We start from the raw sequence: 26,755 nt of genomic DNA, 5'->3' as shown, positions 1-26,755 counted from the left end.
CTGAGGGGCGAGAAGTCTCCTGCTGATGTCTGAATTATACATGTCATCAGCAAAGTTCAAGTTGTTCTCTTTTTAAAATTTTGTTGGGGTGGGGAGATGCAAATTTCTAGTTTCACCGCCAATTTTCCTTTATTTCTTCCATTTCATTTCTTCTTAGGTTCGTAGCTGTCTGCTTCTGGGGTTCATTCATTCAATAAATAAGTGTTTCTTTAGACATGCTATGTGCTGGGCAAACACTATTTTAGGTTCTGGGGATACAGCAGTGAACAAGATGTCCAGGTCCTCGCTCTCATGGGACTTCTAAGGGGAAGAGACAGATGGTAAATAAATGCATAAGATTATCCCAGAGAGTGCTAAAGCCTGCAAAGATTAAAAAAACAGTACTGTTATAGATTGTGTATATGTGTGTGTGTGTTGTATGGAGGTTACTTCACAGGGGAGGTCAGCAAAAGCCACCAGAGGTTAAGACCTTAAGAGGCCTGATGAATAAATGAAAAGCAATAGGAAAAGTTAAAATTTTGAGGTATATGAGGAAGCCATTTTGTTCGAAACTAATTTGGCCTGACCTTATTTTTCCAGAAAGGCCTGACGTGGCCTGTCAATCATGTATTATACATCTGCTGGAAACATTTACAAAGCAAAGAATAGTGCCTTTAAAGATAGGCATGTATGCCTCCCCCATATCAGCATTTCTTTCAAGATAAGCATTTCTTTCCAGAAACTAAGGGTCAACCTGGCTTGCTGTACTCATCTTGTGACTGTGAACCACTGACCTGCTGTGCTAGCAAAACATCTTGTGACTGTAGTAAAAAGGGATGTTCCTGTCATATTTGATCTATGTTCCCTGTTCCAAGACTGTATATAACCATGCTGTACACCTCACTTCTTCAGAGTGCTTCCTCCCTTGGTGACGGTTCTCTCCCAGGCTATATGGTCCTCAGACTGGCTTATATAATAAACTCACCTCAATTTTGCTTTATAGATTGATTATTTGCGTCGACAGGCCTTAAGAGAAAAAAAATGTTAATGTTACCTCTTGTGCGTCTTACAACTGATAGTGTCTCAGTTATGATGAAATTTGGTTTAACTGTTTCTGTCTGGAGTATAGAAACTCCGTGGCTTTTTTTTTTTTTGATTCTGTAAGGACCACATGAGGTTGATCAAAAAATTTTAGGCAGCAAGCAGAAAACAGCTCCCTTATCAGAGTTGTATTCCCTTCCATCTTTGCCTCAAAGTGGCTAGCCCTTGCCTGAGCTCATTGCTTTCATAGGACTGTGCTAAAAGCAGCAGGAAGCAGCCAACATATGTCAATTACTGAATCTTTTCTACTGCTTCTCCTTGGCTGGGATATAGTCTGCCTTCCAAGTTATCCCAGATGATGGTGTTATTAAACGTTTTGCGCAGCATAACAAAGAACACAGTATTCCAGCCCGTAACATCTGACTTCTCTTTGCCTGTATCCAGACATTTCCATGGAGCTAATGCCACATGGCCATGCCTCAGGGCAACAACAGTGCAACAACAGCTGGAAGAGGGGTTTTATTCTGAGTAGTAAATCTGTCCAGCTAGCGTCTGTATTATTATGGTAAATGGAGAGAATGGATATTGGGAGACAACTCACTGTCTCTAAGGCAAATGGTAATTGGATTGTTGTGATCACCTGGGGAAGGTAGGAAGCCAGAGACAATCCTCCAAGGCAACAATATTTAAGGGATGACCAATAGTAGAAGCCAAGGGAAGAGTGCTTTCAAAAATGAGAGGGCGTACAATACCGTTAGATATTCTCCAGCAGTCAAGTAAGATGAGAACTGAGAGGTATGCTTTGGACTTAATAACCAAAGGTTGTCAGTGGCTTTGGAATAAGTGGTTTCATGAGAACAGTGATGAGGAAGCAAAGACAATAGCTATAAATAAACACAGACATTGGGAAGGACTATGGAGTTGAATGGGTTTCTTTATGTATTTTTTTCAATGGGAAAGTCTTGAGTATGTCTAACCGCTGGGGCAAGCTGAGTGTAAAGAAGAGAGAGAGGTTAAGTGCCTGAATAAGGTCCTGGAAGACTGGAAGAGTTGTCTTAGATGAGAGAAGGGACATGTTTCTGATTGGGATGCATTATCAGTGTGTTTAAGAAATGTGTGGAATTGATGTGGGTAGACCTGGGCTGGAATCAAGGCTCTGCCACTTGCTAACTGTGTAACCTTGGCTAAGCTGCTCACTCTCTCCAATTATTATGGCCATTTCTCTTATTGAACACCTTCTATAGTACAGGCAATAACCAATGAAATAGTTATTTTTACAAAGGAGAATGCTGAGGTTGTTTAGCCTAGTGGAGAGAACATGTGTGTGAAAGTAAATTAGACTAGAGCCCAAATCTAGGCAGGAAATTGAGAAAAATCCTTATATGATAATTTACATTTTTTTGTGAAGCAGGAGGCAGAGTACGGCTGAAGCAAAGGGGAAAGGTGGGAGAAACCCGTTGAGTAAACCATGTAAGAAAGGAAATTCAGAATAACCAAATAGTTTTCTTCCTTTGATAATCCTTTCAGAGATGCAATGGGGTTGAAGGATTTTACTTTGTATTAGGCAGGACTCTTGCAGACTCACCAGAAAACCCAGTTCAAACTTCTTTAAATGAATAGACTATTTTGTCTCACGTTATTCAAAGATTCTACAGGTACAGTGGATCCAAAGCATCAGAGTGTGCCCTGCTCTCCTTCTCCTCTTTCTTCCTCCCCATATTTCAGCTCCCCTTTCCTTGGTGTCGACTTCACAAGCTTCACAGGGCTGACTCTCTTCTTTGTAATTTCAGGCATAGACAGAGTAGCAGCAAGCTTCAGTAGTCCTAGATGGGCAGAATCTCAGCAATGAGCACCTCCCTCCTTAATTGTTCTAGAAAAACACCAAGATTGACTCTGATTGGCCAGGCTGCAATCATGTTTCTACTCCTGGAAACCAGGAATAGGTGTGGAGAGGTGGTTCACACACACACACACACACACACACACACACACACACACACACACCTCTTCATGGACTGAGTTAGGAGAAGGAAGGATCCCCAAAGGACAGCAGATCATTTCACCCCAAGAAGGGATGCTAGGCGGGTAAAAACAATATGCATTCTTGATCTATTTCCATGTTCTGCAGATTGGAAATATGTTTTCTTATATTGTATTTATACTTATAAATTTCTAACTGAAGAGTTTTTCATTTTTGCTAGAATTCATTACTGAGATTTAATGAACACATTCAATCCATGAAATGTGACATTCTCTCAAACTTGAAGAATAATTATTCTTAACATTGTTTTTCTGTTTTTATTCCCTTCATTTCCTGATTATTTCTTTTTTAAGTCAGGTAATGTACATACTCATTTCCATCCTCTCTTAGAGGAGATCTAGAAAAAAGAGGAAACAAGATTCACCTTATTGGACATATCTTGAAGAATCAAGTTGAACTTAACAGCAGTAAAAGTATTCTGAATTCAGCCTTAGCTGGAAGAAGGCAGCTACATCCTCTCTACCTATTTTCCCTTTCAGTTTCCTAGATCTTTTAGCATTTTCTGTGGGTGAGTGGCCATGTCAATCAGGATTCAGTTCATAAAATAGAAACCACTCCAGATTATTGGCATGCAAGGATTTAATTCAGATTACAAGAACACAAAATAGACTAAGTGGGCTCTAGGTTGGGCCTCTGAGAATAATTTCTAGAATAATGACCTGCCCAGGAGCTCCGGGCCAGTCACTGGAAATTGAGGTGAAGACAAATACTTCTAGCTACAATCCAAGGTCAAGAAAAGGAATCAAGAGGCCACCACCAGTTAACCTTCTCTGATACTCAGAAATCTAGAAGACACTCAACACTGAAGCTTAGGTCTCCACAGCCTTGGTTGCTAGGAGAAACACCCACTGTGAGTCCACCTTTCAGATCTCAAATGAAGGTATGTAATTCATAGAATCTAACTGACGTGTAAAACCCTAGCGGCAAGGGAGTCTGGAAAAGTATTGTTAGCTTTCCAGCCTTCCAGCTAGAGGAAGGGGAGAACAGAGGTTGAGCAAGCCCAACCAGTTATCTACCACAATGGCTTAGACATTTTATTTATTTGTTTTTGTTTGTTTTCTGGCAGGAGTAGTTGGGAACAGGCAAAGGAGAACTGAAGAATAGTTGCTGCTTGAGAAAGGAAATGTCAAATTGCAAAAGCTTAACTCTTAGTCACCCTGAACCTTATTTCAATCTTTTTGTTTTGTGACCGATTTAGAGAAGTCACTATAACTAGACCAACAAATCACTGCTTCTGTGGGTCAGCTACTAGAGCTGGCATGCTGTCCCCCTTTCAGCTGTAACAGTATTCACTGTAATGGGATTTTGCTTCTAGCAGGGCAGGTGTCTTGAAGGCATGGCTCACAAGAGTAACCCTAAGACTATTGTCATCTATCCTGTCAAGACAGTGAAAGCTATATACTCAGATATAACTAAGACTAAAATGTGCCTCAATTGCTCTTTATCCACACACTTGAGGATGTTAGGAGGTTGGAAGTTGTATAGAGGTGAGTAGGATGGTGTCTGTTTCCTAGAGGTCTAGATTATCATTCTGGCTATTCCATATACCATTTTTACAAATGAGGTTAAGCCATTAAGGGTTAGTAAATTTGCCCGAGGTCACTCAGGTTGGAAGTGGCAGAGAAGCAACTTGAAGACTGCTGCCAAAGATCCTTGCTACCCAAAGTGTAATCCATGAACCAGCAGCATGGCTGCTAGAAATGTTAGAAATGTTGACTCTCAGGCTCTTTCTCAGACTGCCTGAATCAGAACCTGCATCTTCACAAGCTTCCAGGTCATTCTTAGGCATGTTAAAGTGTGAGGAGGACCGCTCTGACCCACTTTGTTGATTAGGACTTCCTAACCAGGGGTGGCTATCTCAGGGAGGTAAGCACCCTAGAACGTCAGTTCCATCAGCAATTTGAGGACACGTTGGAATCAAACAGATACCCTCCCTTTTTTTTTTTTGGCCTTTAACAGGTCTTTCAGTCAACGTATTGTGATAAGTGGCAGGGAGAAATGGGAGTTTTCAAACTGCTCTTCCAAAGACAAACTCTGGCTTAATATGCATGATGTAACTCAAGCACGAGATGGGCTGTGTGAGCATTTCCCCCTCTGCACAGCAGTAAAGGGGATAAGCCACAAAACTGCACTGGACTTTCCCACTAAAGGAAACCAAAGAACTGATAGTGCGTGTAAAGAGCTGAGAAAGGGTTCATAAAGAGTCTGCTCTTTTACACTTTTCCAATTCGGGGCGGGGTGGGGGGGGGGGGAAATCAAGAAGAATCAGTACACAGCATTTTCAAGATGCCTACACAGACTTTGTGCACACGCTCCAACCCCAACCCAAACCTGCATTATGGCCATTGTTTTAAGGTTTAAGACAGAAATAGGGCCAATCTTCTTGTACAAAATGACCGATGTTGTTAAGCAGTTTAAATTTAAGAGTTAGGTTCACAGTATCTTTAGTTAAGGGTACTCAGACTTGTAGATTGTAGCTATAAAACCCACTGTAAATCATGGGGTATGAGACACTGAAGAGTGAGGAGAAAAAAGGTCAGAGACAATCAAAATAAACTGTTTCCCCATCTGTGAAATGAGGAAGTAGAACTAGATTTCCATGCTTCCTTCCTATTTTAACGTTTTCTGATCCTACATAACAAACAAGTGTACTTATAAAAATAGCTCACATTTAATGAGCACTTCCAGCTCATCTCATTCACTCCTTACAAGAACCTGTGAGATGGGTACTATTATCAATCCTATTTTACAGATGAAGAAACTGGGGCACAGACAAGTCAGTCACTCACTAGGGTTATATTCTAAGAGGTGAAGCTAATGCACACCCTGGCAGTCTGACTCGAGACTTGCTCTTACACAGCCTGCTCACTTGCCTTGCTCTATGGCAAATATGCCTCTAGCCTCTCAGCTCTTATTACTGGTGCAGTGGAAGCACCACAAACGGAAATGAGGCATTTCTACACAGAAGACAGAGCTTTTTCCATAAATATTCAGGTCATCCAACAACTTCTAAAGCAGTTCTCAACCTTGGCTGCACTTTAAGAGTCACCTGGGGAGCCTTAAACAGCACTGATGCCTGGGTCCCATCTTCATAGATTCTGAGAGGCAGTCTGGGAATTGGGATTGTTTTTTTTTTTAATGTTCCTTAAGAGTTCAAATGTGCAGCCCAGGTTGAGAATGACTACTCCAAATTTTCTGAGAATGGGGTTGGTTCTGGAGGCAAGTTCCACCCACATAGGATTAGGTGCTGACTTTATATGTCAACCACTGATCATGCAAGATTTTTAATTCTGCTACTTAAATACTATGTTTGTCAGTATGATCAGTTGTTTTAAATGATAAGCTTCCTATAGAAGGTCAGAGCCAGTGTCTTATTTGTATATGTATCCCCAGAGACTAGTAACATCCCTAGAAACTCTACTTCCAATTGGAAAAAAAATGACTAAACCATGTCTAACTGTCTCCATTTCGCAACAGGATCTTAACAGAACACACTTAAACCTATCTGCTCGTTATTGGTGAACTGAATACTTACCTGTCACACTTTGAGATAATGAAAGCAGCACACTCTCTCCCTGTCATTTCTTGAGGTTTTCTTTGTGGATGTTCTAGAAGGATGAACAGTGTGTGAGAAATTTTATCTGACCTTTGCTAATATGGGTCTGTCTCTGCCCACTTCCATGATACTGGCACCAGCAGCCTGACTGAGAGATGGCCCTAGGGTGGTAAGGGCCAAGAGAAGATTGAGGCACTTAAGCTTTGCTGACTGCTGCAAAAACTGCACCCAATTCCTTCACTTTCAGTGTAATCATCAACCATTACCTGGTTAGTTTTGCCCTTTGTGGCGCCTGGTCCACCCTTGCACTGTGCTAGACCAGTTTTCTTACTCTGCTTTGCATTTTACAGCTCACTTACCCTTAGTGAGAGGACTTAACCTTGAATCCCTTTATAACTTTCCTCCTACACCGGTCTGTGGGAGTCATGGCCTCAGCCACTAGGACACAGCACTCCCACATTCTAACAGCTGGATCAGATGCCTTTCACAGTCAAAACCTGGTTTTTAAGGTACAAGAGAGAAAAAAACACTTGCCATTTGATCATAATCAGGAACTACTAGAAGAACAGAGGCCTACTAGCTTCTCTGTGCTAGCCACTCTCATGAAATCATTCTGAAGTTCATTTTCTTCATCTCTTTGAACCTTGCCCTCTCCTCCTGCAAGGGGTTGGACCGTGATAGTGGTTGGACCCTATCCTCTGGTCCCAGGGAACTGCCTTTTTAATCATTTACTTTATGCTACCCAAGCTGATCAAACAACTCTTCCACATTCCTGTTTTCTCAGCCCTGAGGATGGACTTATGTGGAACCCAGTCAACTACAACATTTCCCTCTTTCTCAACTTTAAAACAAAACAATTATCAATCCCAGTCTGTCTTCTCACATTGTCCTTTTATGGGTTAGTGTACTAGAGATCAGTTTTTCATTAAGATGTTTTCATTTAGGGTAGAAGGCTCAGCCTGAACCTTACCTCCCTGATCTGGACAATTTAAAGCATTTCCTACCTACACCTACCTCACATTCTAGAATATTCTCAACCAGAAGGGCATGACATAAGCCTTGACTGTGCACAATCCATTGGGAGGCTGTGGCAAGTATTCTGCAACCAACAATAAAGTGTCAATGTTTGCAAATGGGCCCAAGGATATCCCTATAGTAATGCCTGTCACTCCTAGGCATTCCTGTATGATTGTTTTCAGAGGGAGAGAAAGGGGTGGAATCGCAGGAATCATATAAAGCACCTCCACCCCAGGTCATTATGCCACAGCCCTAGCCAAGAACAGCTACTGACATTCTTAATGCTTCTGGTGATTACACATTATTGCAGCTTTTAAATCTGGGTATATCCTTGAGACTGTGGCTAAGAAGGGTTCACAGCTACCGGCCCATCATTAAAGTGCCAATCACACATTTCTTTGGGTGGTAACACCTGTTTGATCTTCAAAGCACTAAAAAGGCTAAGACAATATACCAAGTACAGTGGAAAACTATTACCTAATACACTGGACAGATAACACATTTTAGACTGGAAATTTATTCAGGCCAGGGCATGCTATATTGTCTGGGCACTATATACATGCCTTATCTTTATTTATTAAATTGTGATAATCCAGCTAGAGAAGTTTCATAGAATTGCTTAAATCTAAAGGAAATCCTTTGGTGCAGGAAGTCTTTTCTGACCAGTCAGTTCTGCCAAATCAGTCCTTGGTGATCAATATAATGACACACGTCACAGCTGGACTGCTCTCACAACCAAAACGTGTTCTAAGAGGAAAGCAATTTAGCCATAAGGACTTTTATTCTTCATGCTATGGTATCATTGCTAAATAATACCCTGCCCTTCACAAGCATAATCCTTTGAGGCAGATGAATCAATGCAAACAGATATCTCCCAATTTGTAGGTATCTTGAATAAACCATCTTTAAGATCATTTTCTTTTGAGTATCAACTGAGCAGTAGAGCCAAAAGGAGGAAAAAAAAAAAGCCTCAATCACATTGACATTGCATCTTCTTGGGTACTGGTATCTTTGGCTGATCTGAGATTATATGGAGCAGTAAGAATAAATAAAAACATCAAAAACTTTAGTTTGGCTTGATGAAATAAAAAGAAAGGCAATTCAGGTTCTCATTTATAATTTTAGAGTTTGTTTCACATATACAATGCTGTGTTACTAAGCAAGGAACACTTTCATAAAAAAATTTATTTCACACTTTTATACAAATATCCACAGGTATTTTCTAATCATGAAACAATTTTACAATGCTAGTTAGTATAAAAATGTCTCAAATGCAAACAGACCAGTGACTTGACTTGAGATGACATTTTTAACAACTATAAATTTAAACACCACTACCTTCCCGTTTCTTTCTTGTTGAACCACCCGCCCCTCCCTCCCCACCTTCAGGGCATTTGTTTTTATAACAAAGGTCTAGAAACACTTTCAAAATATCAGCTTCTTAGCAACCTATGAAGCCAGTGCGTTCGGTTCTAAGTTACCTAAGCAAGAAACTGAGATTTTAAACACTGTTATGACCTGTTTTAGAGAAATTTTTGTAAACAAAATATCATTGTAAAACTATTTTTGTGAATGAAAATTCCAAAGTACAACTAGAATAATGTCCTTAGTATCTTAAGGGCATAAGATTTCTGAAAAGCAAAAAAATTAAAAGCGACAATGGCACATGTAGCTGTATTTTGTTCTTCTAAAAGACCGAGACACTGCTTACACTATATCCCAACAAATTAGCACCGGGTTACTTTTGCTCCCCATATAACTTAACATTTGGAAGTACAGTAATTAGGAAAAAAATTCAGCTTTCATAGCTATTCAGTCTCTACTGAAAGTATAGAATAATATCTTCCTCTCTCACCTTCATTTTTAAAATTAAAAAACAACTTAAGGTTCTTGTTAGAGCATTCCCAAAGTAATTTTGGAAATATAGATAGAGGAGGAAACAAAGCAAAAAATAGATCATCTCACTGATTAAATGATTCCAATAACATTTAAAAACTTAAAGGCCAGGATGTTCTCCCTGACTCTTGGGGTCAGATATTCAGTAGTCTTACACTGACTGGATCAGTCTGGATCCACCATAGGCACTCACCATTTCTTTCAAGTCCTGAATATACAGTATTTGCAGCAGTGACTAAACTGCACTAAAGTTCAACGAACCAACCAACCCATAATTTCCAAGGATTCTTGAAAGTTATAGCATGAAATTCAGAAATATCACACAGGGCTCTAAACTCCAAAATATCCAATGTCTGATAAGAATTAAACATCTTATGGTTAAATCCTATTTCTTAAGCCAAGCTTTTGGGTTTGGAGGAAGTGGGTAAGGGCTGTCATGAAGGGAGATGTTTCAATAACTTAAACCTATCTGTAAATTATAAGAACTCTCTAGCAATTTATAAGGAATTATTATTTTCCTTTTGCAGTAAACAATTTAGGTCACACTAATGACCTCCCATGTTCTAATTCTGATTGTTTAATCCAACCTGAAGGGTAAACTGGAGAATCTTTGGCCTGTTAGTCAATAACAAAATGGTTTGTAAAAAAGAAAAAATAAATACCATATACAAATAAGTATAACTAGCATTCAAGTCTGTTGCGCCTGGATGTTTTAGTGAAAAGGGAGAATGAGACCTGTATATATTTGGTGTGAGCAAGTGTTCACACATCTAGGAAATGGAAAAAGATGGTAGGATGGCAACATCACCTTCTATTGCACATTTAATTTAAGATAGCACTTGAAACTGAAACACAACTACCCCGATGGTGGAGTCTTGGGATGCGGGACAGTTGACTTGCAGGTCCTGCAGTCCTACAGGAAGAACGTTTGCAGGGGCAGCGTCGAGGTTAGGACGGTCACTCTGTTAGCCCGGTCACTGTGGGTGCCTTCTTCCAGCTACACTATCGGGAGGATGTCGCAAAAGCACAACTGGGCAGGCCCGTCCCCAGCACATGTTTAAGTCAGCCACACCAAAAACAAAGGCAACCCAGAAAGTTAAATTAAGGCAGTTAAAGAAAAATCCATTCCAACCGTCTTAAATTTGGCTGTGCAAAACAGGAGCCTCAGGTACGTAACAACGTCCACAGTTAAAACTGTAGGTTCGTACTGTGTGTAGTCTGTCTGAAATCAATATGCAGGTATTGAACAGACTTTTAAATCCATTTGACTTTCTGAGTTGGGAAAAAAAGCAGTTTGGGTACAGTGAAGCTTGTTTGGCCCCCCTAGGAGTAGCTTTCATTTTCATTCCACCTTGTGATCCACTGTTTTTTTTCAAAGTTATCATTATATTTTTCATCTTTGATCTCTCGCTCTTCTTTCCGGATCCTTACAGCATGGTATCGGGGAACGCTATCATCGTACCTAGAGCGTTTAAAGAATCCACACTGGAGAAGGGGGAAGAGAAAAAGAAACAAATTAAATTATCTCAAGAAAAGCAAGAGCACTAAATGGGAACGCCTAAGCTTTCTGTTCAGCTCTGCCTACCTTTGGACGAAGGAAAAAAGGCATGGTTTTCTTTTAACAAGGAACTAACAGATAGAAAAGAATGTAACAGCCAGTGGATAGAAATGGAAGAGAAGAACAGCTGTAAAACTGGAAGAAACATCCGGTTTTCCATCTTGTCTTTACATTTTATAACAAATGTAAGCTACCTCTACTAACAATTTAAGGGTTTATGAAACAGTGCTTCCATTTTTTTATAATCACAATACTATATGTAAAAGATCTAATTTTCAGATTATTAGAACATCATTTTAATTTAAAGAACAATTTTTTTTAAAGGCGATAAACCAAAGCTTATCTCATGCCCCTCTCCCACTAACAAAATGGAAATTGGGTCACAAATATTTCACAAATTACTATTTGACTATGCCAGTGTTGAAATGGTTCACTTTAAGAATCTTCTCTCCTCCGAGGGTCCAGGACACATCTCTCATTAACTAGGAGGTAATTTACACTACCTGGATTTGCTGTTGTGCTTCCACATTAAGCTGTTTCATTAATAAATCGTGTAGTCACTGTGTCCTGCAATAAAGTCAATCACGTACCTCAAAGAACTTGAGGAAAAGCATCACTAGATTGAATTTCCGAGCACCCCCTAATTTTTCTCTTTAATTTTTTTTTGCAAAAGACAACATTTACATTTAAATGATTAATGAATATATATTTTATTCATTTTTCAAAAAACATTCAATCAGATCCAAAGGAGATTTTACTGAGAACATATCTGGAAATTTTAAAATCAGATTGAATTTTTTAAATGAATAAAATATATGTTTTTTTAAAAAAGATGTGTTTTCCATTTAAAAAGGCAGATGGGAGGATGAGGAAGATACTAGAATGGTTGATTAATGTGTTTATTATGTGACATCAACAGGAAGAGAACATTTAAGTTGGATGATGTTATGTTCTAAAAATTATGTGCACAGTTATCACTAAATCAATAGGAAAAATGGACCAAGAAGTTTTTTGTTCTAAGGCCATTTCTACATGGACTCCTTTATCATTCTGTGCAAAAAAGCCAATACCTATCTATTACAAAATGTGGCTCCTGCCCCATGTAATCAAAGAAGGAAATCAAGGGTGATATGTAAAACTGGAATGGAAATGTTGGGATTCATCGTGACGATGCCACGGAAAGGGATTCTAGGAGTAATTCTATCCCCTCATGCCCACAGAAATGGAAAAAGGAATCACTGCCAATTCCTGTTTCCATGGATTTATAAATATGAAAAAGCAAAACATGAACTTAAAATCAACTGAGACCCACATGTGAATGAAATTTCTAGGAACATGAAACAAGGTCAAACTCCATCACAACATATTGAAATAAAAACTATCCAGAGCATTTTTACACTAGAATTTTGTATATCGAAGGTCACTTTGATAAAGAACCATCTTCTGAAATTGGCTGTAGTGTCCATCATGCCAATAGTCATAGTTGTAATGGTCTTTGACCTGTAGTAGATATGCAGGAAAAGGAAGTTGCATGCTTAGCTAGCATAAAACAATTTCTGAGCAACAATAAAAGCATTCCAAGCCTTCCCCCATCACTTTAAAGCAAGGAGATCAAAAAGATGACAGTGAGAGAGCCTTCTCATCAAGAGAAACACAATGTTTCCAACATGCAACAGGTTAATTAGGCAATCAACACAAGCTTCTATCTGTGGAAAATTCCAAAATGGACAAGAAATCTGGAATGATTTCTTATGCATCTTTGAAATTCCGAGTGGGACACTACATACTAGATTAACAACTCACGGCAGACTGGGCTACTGTGGAGGTCTAAAGCCTCCTTTTATATGTACATAGATTTTAGATTTCTTCATTGCTGTAGGTGATGTTGAACGACAACAACACAAAATAACTCACCTGCAACCAAAGATTCTCTGTGCGTTTTTAAAAAAACTGTAAGCTTTCAAGTGACATAAATAAAATAAAATAAATCCAAGCAAGGCAAGCCAGTGTGGACATTTGGAAACATCTGTTAATGGGACACACACACAGCAAGCTGTTGCTCTTAAAGTTAGCCACCACAACCATAGCAGGTCCCACAGCTAGCAATTAAAAAACATTGATCAATTACCAATTACAGAAGTAGATCAATACTATGCATCAGAAGTAAGCCTCTCTTTATCAGACGGCTGAGCATGGATCTCAGCCTTGTGATATGTGGCATCATAATGATCTTTCTTATTTCTCTTGAAGAAACCACACTACAAGGAAGCAAGGTATTTAGTCAGTTTTACAGTTTTGTGTACAAGAGCTAAACAAAAGAAAATCTCAGATTTTAACCTGTTTTCTACTTTTAGCTTGTTTACAAAGAGACCACTATGGATCAACCAGAAGCAAACAGCCACTGCGCTATGTTACATAGTGACAGCAATCAACCCAGCTCTATTACCATGGGTCTCTGGTCAAATATTTATATGGATGACATTAGTCAGCTAATTGATTTTTCTATTTGTAACAGAAATCCCGAGGACAAAAATCATCCTAAAAGGGAAAATCATACACATCTTATTATAGTTTTGGGTGGTTTCTTCTTACAGGAGAATATGGACTCTAAAATAGGCAAAAGATTGACTTCTATAGTTTATTGAGACAAAGGTTAAAGAATCAATTCTCTAAGTAAGATTTAGCGCAAATCCAAATAAAATAGCTACTGTGAGTATTTTTCTTCCTTTCACAGGAAATTTTATGGAACAAATGCCATTTACTTAAGGCCTTTGGATTTGTGCGGTAAATCACAATATAAATTCGAATACACCATTATGAAAGAATGACTGCTGTTATTTTCTCAAATTCTGAACTACCATGTAACGCTTAAGTGATAGGAACCTATGCTCCTCAGGTTAGGTCACTCAAAATGAGGATAAAAGTATAATTCCATTTTCTACTATAATTTCCTTCATTCAACGATGGAGAAACTTTTCTATTTACTTTTTTCTAGCTCATAAGGCCATGGAACTGCCCTTTGAAATATAACTTGGTGGAATAAATCTCTGCCCTGTTGGAAAACTCTGCTTCCTAGTCTGGCAACTCATTAAGGTAAAAACCTAGATCTGTTTTGTACAACAGTAGCTACTAACTACATGTGACTATTCAAATTTAAATTAAATTTAAAAGTCAATACGTCAGTTGCACTAGCCATTCCAAGTGCTCAATAGCCACATGTGACTAGTGACTACCATATTGTATAGTAGAGCTTCAGAACGCTTCCATTACAAAAAGTTTGGTTGAGGAGCATTGATCTAGACTATTTACCTTGATATTTATTTGTGACTCTCAATTTAATACACAGTGAACACACCCAGTCAACTTTCAATAACATGTATAGGTAAATAGGATGGGAAAATGAATGAACCAGGAACCAAGAGTCCTGGTCCTGCCTCCAACTTGGCAACATTCCCAATATCCATGGGCATGAGCATCTTTGTTTGCAAAATGAAGGTGACTGGACCAGCCTGGAAGACTTTCCTCTTTTACCTCCAAAGAAAACCTTATGCAGAATACCGATATTTAAAGCAGATGAAATCAGAACTGTTCTTGTTGAAGTGGGGATGTTGGCCCTAGGCCCACTTGCCCAGCTTAGTCTTAGCACCTATGTGGATATGCAAAACCCAATTAAAGGCCATGGAACTAGAGTCCTTTCTGGACCTCAATTTCTACAATTTTTTAACACATAAAAACAAATACGTCCATTTCATAAAGAAGAGCATCTATAAATTAATAAAAATTATTTTCATGTGGGGTTTTAGAAGTTATCTGACTACTTTAGAGTTTACTTGTGAGTCTGGATACTTTAGAACTTCAAAAACAAAAACAAACAAAAAAACCCAATGAGATCATCTAGTCTGAATGACTTATTAAACAGCTAAGGCAAAGCAGTGTACCAGGGAGGTGAAACGATTTGCCCAAGATTATATACAGTTTGGGTTTCTTAACTCTGAACCCATTGCTATGTCTCACCCTCATTAAAGACTCCCAATAAGACCTGCTCTGAAAAAGATTGAACTTGTGACCTCTTCCAGAGAGCACAAGAAGGTCATCCTCAAATATCAATCCTCAAATTCAGTCTTTGATATCAAAATAATTCTCAGAGCATCTCCTATATTGGCTGGCTGTGGTTTACCAGACAAACCTCTTGCCTTAAGTAAATATCAGAAGGAGGACAGGCTAACATCTCATGCAAGGAGGAATCTTGGTATGAGCAGATACCAACCTTCAATCACACATTTGGAGGACATCAGAAAATTATCTCAGATTGGCAAGAGGAAGTTACTTGAAAAAATAAAGTAAAAAAGAGAAGCCCAATATTTGAAAGTGAGAATATTCTGAACCCTTGTCTATTATACTCTTGGATCTAAGGAAAGGATAAGGATGGTTTGATCCCAGAGATTGTTGGTTGAGGTTCATAATTCTTTATCCAAAGTCCTCTGTACGAGACATGCTTGGAAATGCAGAATTTGGGGCATTTTAGAAAAGTAATATGCTATATACATGATGCCACTGTAATCAAAACATTCATATTTCTGCAGTGAAACGAATGAATAAAAGATAAAGACTATAAATAGCCTCTCTTTACATCATGTCAAGTTTTGCTGCCAACTAAGTCATTAAAAACTTTCAGTTTTCAGAGTTTTTTGCAATTTGTAACGGTTGATAGGGACTGTGGACCTCCATTACTCATTGAGAATAATCCAAAATCTATAGGTTGTAATCTTTGGCAACAAAGTTTGTATCTATCTCATACACACTTTTTTGTAATGTAGACTATTTACTGGTAAGATACTACATTTTATTTGCAGGACCAAATTCTAATGAAGAACATCAAATCGAACCCAAATCTTCCTCATGTTTGATATAGGCCATGATGACCCCTTGAGATGGAGTTATTCATTAATTTCTTGCTTTTCTATTCCTACTCTACGTGCTGCTGTAACAAGCCCCAATGGCTGCCATGAACATTTCTTTCTAGAAGTTGAAATTAACAGGGTTACAGATTCAGATTAATGGGATACACAACAATTTGGCTTAGATTCAGAATTTGATCTTAGAAGAAAAAAATACTAAAAGTAGTACAACTTTAAAAAATTGTTATTTGCCCAACACGCTAAACTATATGTGAAAAACACCAAAATTTATACATTTAAGAAACATTATTATGTACAATATAGCTTTAAATACACAGTACGAGGTAGATATACAGGGAGTCCTTGTAAAATTCTCAAGTTTGCTGTTATGTTGGGAAAATTTCATAATAAAATGTTGGGAAAAACGAAGCAATGAAGAAAAAGACATGTCCATACTATCAGTGTTAATTCACCTTTTTAAAAACATGAAATAAAGTTTGTATCATGAAACTCAAATGCTAGATATGACTTACCTTCCAGAGTATATACACTAAGAGAGCAAGCATCAAAATCCCAGCAAGAATAGCCACTAGGATGATCCACCAAGCTACTCCTGAATAGTGAGCTACAGTCTTTGAAGGAAACACAGTCACACGAACCTACGGGGCATAAAAAGCAACATCATCATAAATTGGAGTGAGTTTATAGTTCTAATTCTGCTTCTGGACACATTTTGGACAATGCAGCCTATGGGGGGACGAGATGCTTTTTTGATGTGAGATCCTTTCCTTTAATAATGGAATCTTGCTTTGAAAGGCATTTCTTGGAGCTCTTTTCCCAGAACCTGGACAATGCTGGACTGTGTTTTGACAAAGTGGTTATTTCTTTGCTAACTTATCTTTTTAAAATTTTTGTAATCAACAAAAGTAGAGACTATTGTACAATGAACCATCATTTATTCATCACCAAGTCTCAACAATTATCACAACACAGCCAATCTTGTTTCAGCTGTATAATCTGGTATCTTTTTGAGAAAGATCACCCTCTCTTTTAGTTAGTTTTCAGCAATGGAAATAAAAGGGCTAGTTTATGCATAATTAGCCTATATTCCTCGCTCAGACTTTAAAGATGTTGTGAAATATAAAAATAAGAATGGAGCTGCAGTACTGATACCATTTTAACTTTCCCTTAGGATATCAAACTAAGGACCCTCATAAACAATAAAACTTCCTGAAATGGCTTGGTGCCGTCTTCCACAACAATGTGTATGGACAAGCTAGACTCTGGATTCAGTGAGGGGCAGCTTGGAGCTTTAAGCAGCAGCTGATGAGAAGCTTAAGCTCTAAACATTTGATAGTTGGCAAATACCAATTAAACAGAAATGGTGTTTATTCATAAACCTAAAAAGTTGCTTAGGGCAATTCACAACAACTTGGTTATGTAGGTTTAGAATTCAAGTGGATTTTTGTGATGCCAGGAGACTATTTTTCAAAGCACGTAAAAGACCTGGTGATTGCTATGAATAAGATTTTGTAAACCACACTGATTAGAGATCTACCAGTTTGAAGTTTCTGATGTTTCTGAATTAAGAGAAAGCAAAGTGAAGGGTAAACAAAACTTAGAGGGAGCATTTAACTTCTGAGAAGTGTTTTTGGTCAAGTATTCCATATTAGCACCGAACTCTGGATGCCGCCTAAACATGCTTCTGTGTCTACACTGTGCATCAATACTTCTATACTACAATTCTTTTTTTTCCAATCTCTTCATTAAAGCACTTCACTTTCTACTTATACTAGAAAACAGCTTCTCAACCTCATTTGACTTATAGAATGTACTTAAAAGCAAGAGAACTGCTGTTCTTTAAACATTTAATAGGAAAGATTCACATTTGCCAAGCTCCCAACCCCCCCGGGGGGGGGGCGGGGGGTGTCACAGCCTCCCTTCCCCCCATAGGTATCCCAGCTTTAAGCTAAAGCAACTCTTTCTTGAGATTATTGGTTCTAACACAGGGGTAGCCATGAAATAGGGAAGACAGAATAGAGACCAGTGAAGAAATAATATAGTTGACATGATTGGTAGACCTGACTCCTGTAAAAGAAAACAAAAAGATTATTTCAATAACTTATGCTGTAGCTCGTATAACTTTGCTTTCCTAGTATCTAGCAAAGAGAAGGCACAACAGTGTGTCCTTGGGGACAAGGTGACAACTTGGAAGGGCCATCCTCATTTTTAAGAATAAGTTCTGACACATGGAAGTGGAGAGTGGGGACTGGTCCATGGCAAGGGGAACCAGCCTTACTACAATCACCAATCAGCCTTACTACAATCACGCTGTGTACCAGAGCCTTTTAAATGACTGCTATCAGTGGGAGTCAGGGGTGGGGAATCACTCCCCAAAATGGCTGCAATCCAACAGCATAAGGGCTGAACAAGGTAATTTTTGATTGTAGGGGTGGGGAGGCTGTGGGAAGGAATCCAGCTGAGAGCTCTAAGCCCCAGGTCTGGCCACCATTCAAACCAAATCTGGGAGCCTTTTACAAATTGCAAAACAACTCACTGGGCGTCAAAGACTGAGGACTGCAACTAGGGGTTGGGCCACACATTTGAAGGGCACATGTGCTCTGCAAACCCAGTCTGTGTGCACGACCGCACTGCAGTCCAGGAAGGCAAGAGAGGCCAGTCAGCAAGATTTTATTGTTTGTGTCCTTAAATTGTCAACTGAAGTTTGTTTTTCTCGTATGACAGTCATTCTTCAGCTGGGATTGGGAATAAGGGGGGGTTGGCCTTAACACTGGGTAAGGGGAGACCAACTGTGGGCTAAGAGTCCCAGAGCTCTGGGAAGTCTTGTCTCATCTTACTGATGGACAATGACAGGTGAAGGTGAGTAGAAATTACTCCAACTCCAAAAACAAATTTTTTTTGGTTTCGTTGAACTCTAGGCACTTCCATTGGGATGACCTATGCATGTGAACCTCATCCATCATGTGCCCCTAAGGGGAAAAAGGGCTTAAGCTCTGCTGATGCATTGAATTCTATCACCAGAGAGCAGTGCTTAGACCACATTAGCTTGCCCACTGGCAAAATCGTTTCCCTAAGTCACTCTGTAATATAATAATCTCTGCTCTTACGGAACGTCAGTATAGAAAACCACCCAATGAAGGGATTTTCGTATCTTTTACCAAACTCTTTATTCAAGACATCAGTCTCTTAGTGAGTGTTCCTTACATCAGAAATCCATCTTATAAAAGGTCCGTATCTTCAGTTCTGCTCTGAATTTAGAGTCAAAAAAGAAAATCTCATTCCCCTGAAGAATGATGTACCTACTTTTACCTATCACATTTTCTTTAGTCTTTGGCAGCCAGGAAGCTTAAATACTCTCTTCTCAATCCTTTAGGAATGAAGTAGGGGTATGTAAATACAGCCAATCAACAATCCCCCCTTCCCTGGCTTAATTCGACAATTCTCTCCTGGTTCACTGTCTCCGAGATGATCATGTTCTTAATAATCAACACTGTACCTTATTCATTTGTGCAGGAAGGCACACAGTGTGCCCTTAATAAGTGCTTGTTAAATGGATGGATTTAATTTAATTGACGATAGAATCTAACCATCTTATCTAGTTCTATTAGATGACCAGCTCTCTCTGACTTTTTTATAACAATGTCTTAAAAGTATTTTATTGAGAAGTGAACACAAAACTCTTGAAATTGCTTGGGTTGTAAGGAAACACAAAGATTTTTCTCTTCTTTTTAAAAACAAAATGAAACAAAACAGGATTAGAGTAAAAGCAGTGGGAAGAAGTTTCGATATCAAGACCAACAGACAAGTCAGATTACTCAACCTCCTTTGCTTCTATCTCCAAAGAAAAATAATCTTCAGACTGGAAAGAACAGATGAACCAAGACAAAGATGAAACTGAAACTCATCATAAGTGAGGGAATAAAAAAAGAAGGCATCCTGACACTTGAATTAAGCTCAAATCTTTAAGTCCAGAAAAACTGCACCTAAAACACTGAAGAGGTGTGTAGATATATCTGAGCTCTTGTATCTCAGAAATTACAGTTAATAGAAGAGGTATCAAAAGACTACAGCTCAGGAGATGTCTCAGTTTTCAAAAAAAATAGGTTCGAGATATAAGAGACCAGTAACCCATTCCCAAATCTACCAATTATTAAACAAAGTAGGAACACAGCAATGACTCCAATTTCCATCAGCAGGCATGGGTTTCCCAAGCCCTAAGAACATGAAATGCCCAAGAGAACCTCATTTTCATTTGTGACCCAGCCACTAGACTGGATGCCACGGCTTCTAGTTCCATCACCTTCCAGAAAACAAAAGCAACTGATGAGAAGTCATGAGCCTGAGGTCTGGTTTCACCTCCACATGCTGGTCCTGTGACCCTGACAGAGAGACAAATTTCCTTGGACTTAGTTTTCTCATCTAAATTTGAGACTTGAGGACTCAATGTGGAGCAAGTGTCACAGAGACAGAGAACACGAGCCCTGAAGTCAGACAATTATAGGTTTCAATCCAGGACCTCAAATTATGTCCCCTTCCTGTGCCTGCTTCTTTTTTTGTAAAATGGGTACAATGTATTCTTCTGAGGTTTAAATGATAGCATATAGGTAAAATGTCCAGTAAATTATAGACATTTTATTAACATCTTATTAAAATGTTAGTCCGTTCCCTCTAAAGTGTTCATTCTCTTTTCGGCTCTAAAAACTCAGGGATTCTCAGGGTTGCTGATTTAAAGTTACAGAATGCTATAACTGCTGCCTTCAGTCAGAGAAGCAGAGAATGGATTCTCTGGGAAGGTGTGGTTTAGTTGACAGCCCCTGATGATGCCCTATTGATATGATGTAGAAAGGTGGGCTGCAGTAACATGCCAAGGTCATGTAAGGCCAGGGTGACCCTATGTCCTGCTGACCCTGGGACAGTCTGAGCTTACACCACTTGTCCAGCATCCTGCCTGGCTTAGCATTTGCCCCAGACAAATGTATTCTGGTTTGGATGATACATTGTTACAGCTAAGGATCACTTATTTCAGAAACCAGAGTCATCCCGGAAACTCGCTGAATTTTCAGCTGGCTAAAGGACTGAAACCAGAACATTTCCATAATTAGATGAGTAGATCAACTTAAGAACAGTAATTCACAATCTTTCTTTCTCCAGTGTCTTTTGCAAAACATTCCCACCCATAACATGCAGTCGTTTTACCTCGAGACCCTGATACAGGCCCCTGTGGGTTCCAGACCCGCACAAGGAGCCCCTCACTAGCGGTATACCACAAGCTTCTGCTCCTAGTCCTGCTCTGTATTTTTCCTAAGTACCTGGGTGAAGACACAGAAGACATGCTTCTGAGCTTTGCAAAAGATAAAGCTTGCAGGGATAGAAAGTTAAGACAGCAAATAACTAAGGCTCAAAATTACTTTGTAAACTGAAACAACGAACCAAAACCAAAGCACATAAAATGTGAGGATACATTTAAAGCCAAGCATTTAGAGTTTTTTTTTTGTTTTTTTTTTTTTTAAGGAAGATTAGCCCTGAGCTAACATCTGCTGCCAATCCTCCTCTTTTTGCTGAGGAAGATGGGCCCTGAGCTAACATCCGTGCCCATCTTCCTCGACTTTATTTGTGGAATGCCTGCCACAGCATGTTTTGACAAGTGATGCCATGTCTGCACCCGGGATCTGAACCGGCAAACCGATGCCGCTGATGTGGAACGTGCACACTTAACTGCTGCGCCAGCAGGCCAGTCCCCATGCATTTAGATTTTTAAAAACTGCTCAAGGACAGGATATGAGAAATACAGTGTGACAACAAATTCTGATGAAAACACCTAGAAGTTTTAACAGAACACAAACACAAAAATGGTAGCTGCTAGAAACGCAAACACAATTCTCAGCAAACATTTAAAAACCACATTTTAGGCTGGAGTGACAGAGTGTGGGGCTGAGATGCTGGAAGGTAATGGCCCTAGGGCAAACTGAATGAGGCAGACCACATACCAGCTCTCTGCCCAGCGGGAGTCATACTGCCTGGCAAGGGCCAGCCCAGGCAGGAGAGCAGCCTGGAACCAGTCCAGCAGTGCCCAGTATGACCATTAACTAAAGAGATGGATGCTTAGCTCTGGAGAGAATAAGAAAGACAGGTCCAAGGAGGTGTGACAGTTTCCTTCAATTATTTCAAAGGCTGCTACATAGCCAAAAGATAGGACTTATTTTGTACTTGTTCTAAGGGGCATCAATAGGGGCTGATTCTACAAGATTCAATTCTGGATTCACATAGGAAGAGATCTTTTCTAATAACTGTAGCTGGCCACACATGGCACCAGCTACCCCATAATGTGGTGAGGTTGCCGTCACTGGGGGCACTCCAACCATGGCTGCAGCATCAGCGACAGTATAAGACGTGGGGTTTCTATAGTTAGGAGGTGCGCTCATTCTTCCGTGGAGCCAACAGCTCTCAAAGCCATCCTGTGCACTGAGAACTAGATGACCCCTAGATTTACTCCTTTTTCCAATGATTCTCTTAAAATACAGTTTAGGGTGGCAGCACCTTAAGACATTTTCTGATTTCTCCTTCATGGGGGTAATGGTGCTGTCGGGGAAATGATCGCCAAAGTAGCATGCCCCCAGGCGAGGGACCTGGGCTAGAGGAAAGAGTGATTTGCTCTGGACTGACCAAAGCCGGGGGACTTCTCACCTGAGTGCCTGCGTTTGGCAGCTTGATATTCTCGGTGGCAGCAGTTACATCAATGGAAGCCCGCACGAGAATGTCCAAGTAGTTCATTTTGGAATATTCCTGGAGACAAAGTTAGAAAATGCATTAGGGAAGTGAGAAATGTCCTAGGAGGTGGCGAATGACTTCCAGGGGACAGCCTCACCTCTAGAAATGTGCTATTCCATAACCTTGAGCGCAAAACAACAGAGGCCTTGCTGTCGAGCCCTCGCAGGGGACACTTGATGGTCACACAGTTCACGTTCACAGTGCAGTTCTGGAGAGAAAAGGAAGAATAGTAGTTACGATGCAGTGGTCTGGGGAAGACCTTCCTCCCGTCCTCTGTCCAACAGTCACGGCTCTTAAAAAATACTTACGAGAGTCTGGTATTTTCTTTCAGCAAATAAAGAAAATTTTCTGTTATCATCTATCTGTTTTTCGGCAATTTCCCGTTTCTTTCTTGAGTTGTGAGACTCCTAAAGAGAATGATATCCAAAATAGTTCCCCTTTAATTTTCTGTCACTACTGTACAAATCTCTTGAGCACACCCTCCCAGACAATGCAGGATTCACATAATCGACAATTAATACTTGTCCTTCTCCCGTCACCAAAGGCACAGAAATAATTTAAGCGTAAAATCCGCAAGTGTTATTATCAATTTCACTTCAAGGTAATTTATTCCCACTCTGACCTTAAAACTCAGCGAGAGACAGAGGCCTTCACTGTTCTTCTGTCTCCCCACCAAATTGTGAGCATCCTGAAACCAGGGATCAAATCTCATTCCTACATCCCTAGCACCCAGCTAAGTACCTAACACACGGTAAAAAGTCAGCACATCTTGAATGAATGAGTGACACTGAAAAAGAGGAAAGAAGAAAAAAGAACTAGCATATGACTTATTCAGAGTAGAGTACTGAAAGTTAAGCCACATAATAAGTTTTAAAATTGCATTTTCCTTAAAATAAAGATTAGGAACAGGGGCCGGCCCCGTGGCCAAGTGGTTAAGTTCACGCCCTCCGCTTCGGCGGTCCAGGGTTTCACCGGTTCGGATCCTGGGGGGCAGACATGGCACTGCTCATCAGGCCATGCTGAGGCAGTGTCCTACATGCCACAACCACAAGGACCTACAACTAGAATATACAACTATGTACTGGGGGGCTTTGGGGAGAAGAAGAAAAGAAAAATAAAAGAAGGTTGGCAGCAGATGTTAGCTCAGGTGCCAATCTTTAAAAAAAAAGATTAGGAATATAGGATCATCTTGTTTTTCAAAGTTGATGAATAGAGAATCATTCTATAAGCTACCAACTATGAACACTGATCACACCCAGTCATCTTAGAACTTAAAAGAAACAGACATGCAGTAACAAAGCAAACCATCAAACTGCAGCGTAAACGATAAAGGGGTTACGTAAGTGTGGAGCAGCAGAGAGGGGTTAAGAGTGCAGGCTTTGGAAGCAAGCAGAGCTGAGCCAGAATGCAGAATCTGCCTCTTAACTGGTGAGGGACTCTGAGAAAACTAATGTCTCTGAATTTCAATTTCCTCATCTATGAAATGGTGAGGATAAGAAAAATACCTCACAGGACTATCAAGAGAATGAAATGAGAAAATGCTTATGAGCACAGCGCCTAAGACACAATGAGTACTCAACAAATATTTACTATTTCAAAAAATAAGAATGAAAAGCTTTCAAGGTCACTTGCTAAGGTTCTAATCTTTTGTAATGAATTTGGTTCTACTGGGAGTTCACATTGCCTGGCCCACCCCCGGGGAGCATGTCCCAGTCCTCCTTATATGTCATACTGGGTCACAAAATTTCAGAAAATGTCATTTGCTTCAACAAGCACTGAATGACCCTGACTTACGTACCATAATGGTTGCTAACCAGCAGAAATTCTCAGCCTGACTTGGTTACTCAACTATAAAAGAGAAATTGTGACACCAAAGAAAAAGCCAGCATGCCAGAGTGTCAGTTTCCTCAAAGTAATGACTTTCCCCTCAAAAGTTAGTTTCTCTTATTTACATCTATGGAGACATGAGACAAATCCACCAACATACCTTTAGTCTCAGGAGGTTTATTTCATTTTGTGGCTCACAAGCTATCTTATCCAATCCTTTGGATTCTACTTTCACCAAATAAAGCAACCATTTGCCATTGCTAATTTCTTTTGGCCACTGGATGTTCAAGGTTGCCGTGCCGAGGTTTTTAAGAGGTTTCCCCAAGTTAATTACCTGTTAGAAAATAATACGCATTATCTCAGTGTAACTCTCTCAAAGTAAAATTAAGTAGCAGCCCCTATTGCCAAGAGAAAAAGCCAAAATATCTGGCATAATCCTACAAGAAAAGCACAGGCTCCAAAAATGGACTATAGCTAGGGTATTCAAAATAGAGATCTGTGCTTAAAGATTTTTGTCAATAAAAATAGAAAGAAAGGGAAAAAAGGTCAAAGAGAAATGATTGCTCATTTAATCCAAGAATACCTGCTGTGTGCAACAGAATCTGCAGTGTAGATCAGACAATGCTCTCAACATGCCCAGGGAAAACTCACACGTGTGCTGGTGAAGCACTTTGTAACCACCCTGCCTGGCAGATGAGAAAGCCTGTGCTGTGGCAGTGCACCAACCACCTGCTTCTGGGTAACCCCACCTTCCCTGAAAATGAAGCTGCCTCTGCCCTCTACTCCCAGGGAAGGCTTGGGATAACAACTAAGAGACTCTGAGTAAAACCATGATGGCAGCCATGAACCTACAAGTCCAAGCTGGAGATGGAGCAACATCCTGTAGCAAGAGCTAAAAGAGGTAAGGGCTCCCTTGTCTGAGTGGAGGACTGCTTGGGAATCCACAGACTTCTTTTTCAGTCACACGTGCACATGTGTCACCACTATCTGTCACAACTGTGTTTATAATGCCAAGAGATGCACAGAGGAGAATTCAGCCTCTTCATCCTGCTGGAGTCGGGGTGGGCCCACTATTGCAATTTCAGATTTTCACTTCGACGATGGTCACTACTCTTTCAGGGAAGTGATTTGAGCCATGCAGACCCAAACCCATGTATGAGTTACAAGCCAACTCTGTACCACGTGTGTATGTTCATTCAACTGGACTTAGAGGCACTATGATGGCCTACTTTGAAATGGTTCAGAGCAATCATTAATCGTCCTTACTGGCATATGCCAAATCCACATTTGCCATCACAAAATTGCACTTGTGAAAGGTAAGTGAACATTAACCACAAGCAATAAGAGAGGTGACCTTATACCGGAGGAAGAAATAAATCACAACACATTCTAAAGCCAAATATAAATTACTTTGGGATTTTTCCTTGTTTCATAGATAGACTCTGGGGGGAAAAATCAAGTATTCCTTTGTCTCTGCACCACCTATACATTTAAAACTCTCTAATAAGAAAAAGACCAAACTGAACTGGATTCTGAACAAAGTCCTGGGTTGAATGGCAGTTGCCGTTCCCCAATCTGGAAGACAATATTTTTACCAAAAGCCAGTATGTTGTTTACAAACTGGCAAACTCACTTTAAACTGAGCATTTATCATTCTTATTAATATTACGAAAATTACATATTCAAGACCACATATCATACATGTCAGCTTCCGGTAAGTATAATAAAAGGACCAACTGCTACTACTTACCCTGAACTCATACTCTATCAAACTTCCCACTTCATCCTCAGATTTCATAGCTTGCTCACCAAGAACTGTACCTCCAAAATAAACCTGGGAAGGTTTAGCAACTCTGTTAAATTAAAAAACACCAGTTTTAGTGAGGACTGTAAATGGTTCTTTCAAACACTGATTTGTTATGCTAAACACAAACACTTACCCGGAGACCGATAAAAGCAGTTCAATAACCACTTTTGCTGTAGCTGTAATTGGAGCCAAATTATCTTGATTGCTTGTTCTGAAAATGAAAAGGAAACAATAGGGTTTTATTTTAACAGTCATTTTTCTCATTACAATTACACTTCTTTTATGAGTTAGATCAGGGCCAATTCATTGACTGGCTGTGTTTTCATGAAATAATTCTGAATGGAAA

At 39.7% G+C, this 26,755-nt stretch overlaps 1 protein-coding gene across 2 annotated transcripts in view; it reads right to left on the bottom strand.

The window, feature by feature from the left end:
• Positions 1–8,734: 8,734 nt before the first annotated feature.
• The window catches only part of ITGA6 (integrin subunit alpha 6), a 76,934-nt gene continuing 58,913 nt past the window's right edge, over positions 8,735–26,755 (bottom strand). Inside the window, exons 18-26 of one of the 2 annotated variants that reach the window (XM_014732536.3) lie at positions 26,543–26,620; positions 26,353–26,455; positions 24,763–24,936; positions 23,084–23,182; positions 22,873–22,983; positions 22,692–22,790; positions 16,520–16,645; positions 13,217–13,346; positions 8,735–11,015 (exon numbers count right to left, since the gene is read on the bottom strand). In XM_014732536.3, coding sequence (XP_014588022.3) covers positions 13,239–13,346; positions 16,520–16,645; positions 22,692–22,790; positions 22,873–22,983; positions 23,084–23,182; positions 24,763–24,936; positions 26,353–26,455; positions 26,543–26,620 — 898 coding nt within the window. In that variant the 3' untranslated portion in view covers positions 8,735–11,015; positions 13,217–13,238. The remainder of the gene's footprint in view (positions 11,016–13,216; positions 13,347–16,519; positions 16,646–22,691; positions 22,791–22,872; positions 22,984–23,083; positions 23,183–24,762; positions 24,937–26,352; positions 26,456–26,542; positions 26,621–26,755) is intronic. The other variant, XM_014732535.3, reaches the window with a different exon arrangement.

Source organism: Equus caballus, chromosome 18 (assembly GCF_041296265.1).
Source record: "Equus caballus isolate H_3958 breed thoroughbred chromosome 18, TB-T2T, whole genome shotgun sequence".
NCBI lineage: Eukaryota > Metazoa > Chordata > Mammalia > Perissodactyla > Equidae > Equus > Equus caballus.
The sequence above is the reverse complement of the archived record's forward strand: the minus strand, read 5'-3'. Positions and strand labels throughout refer to the sequence as shown.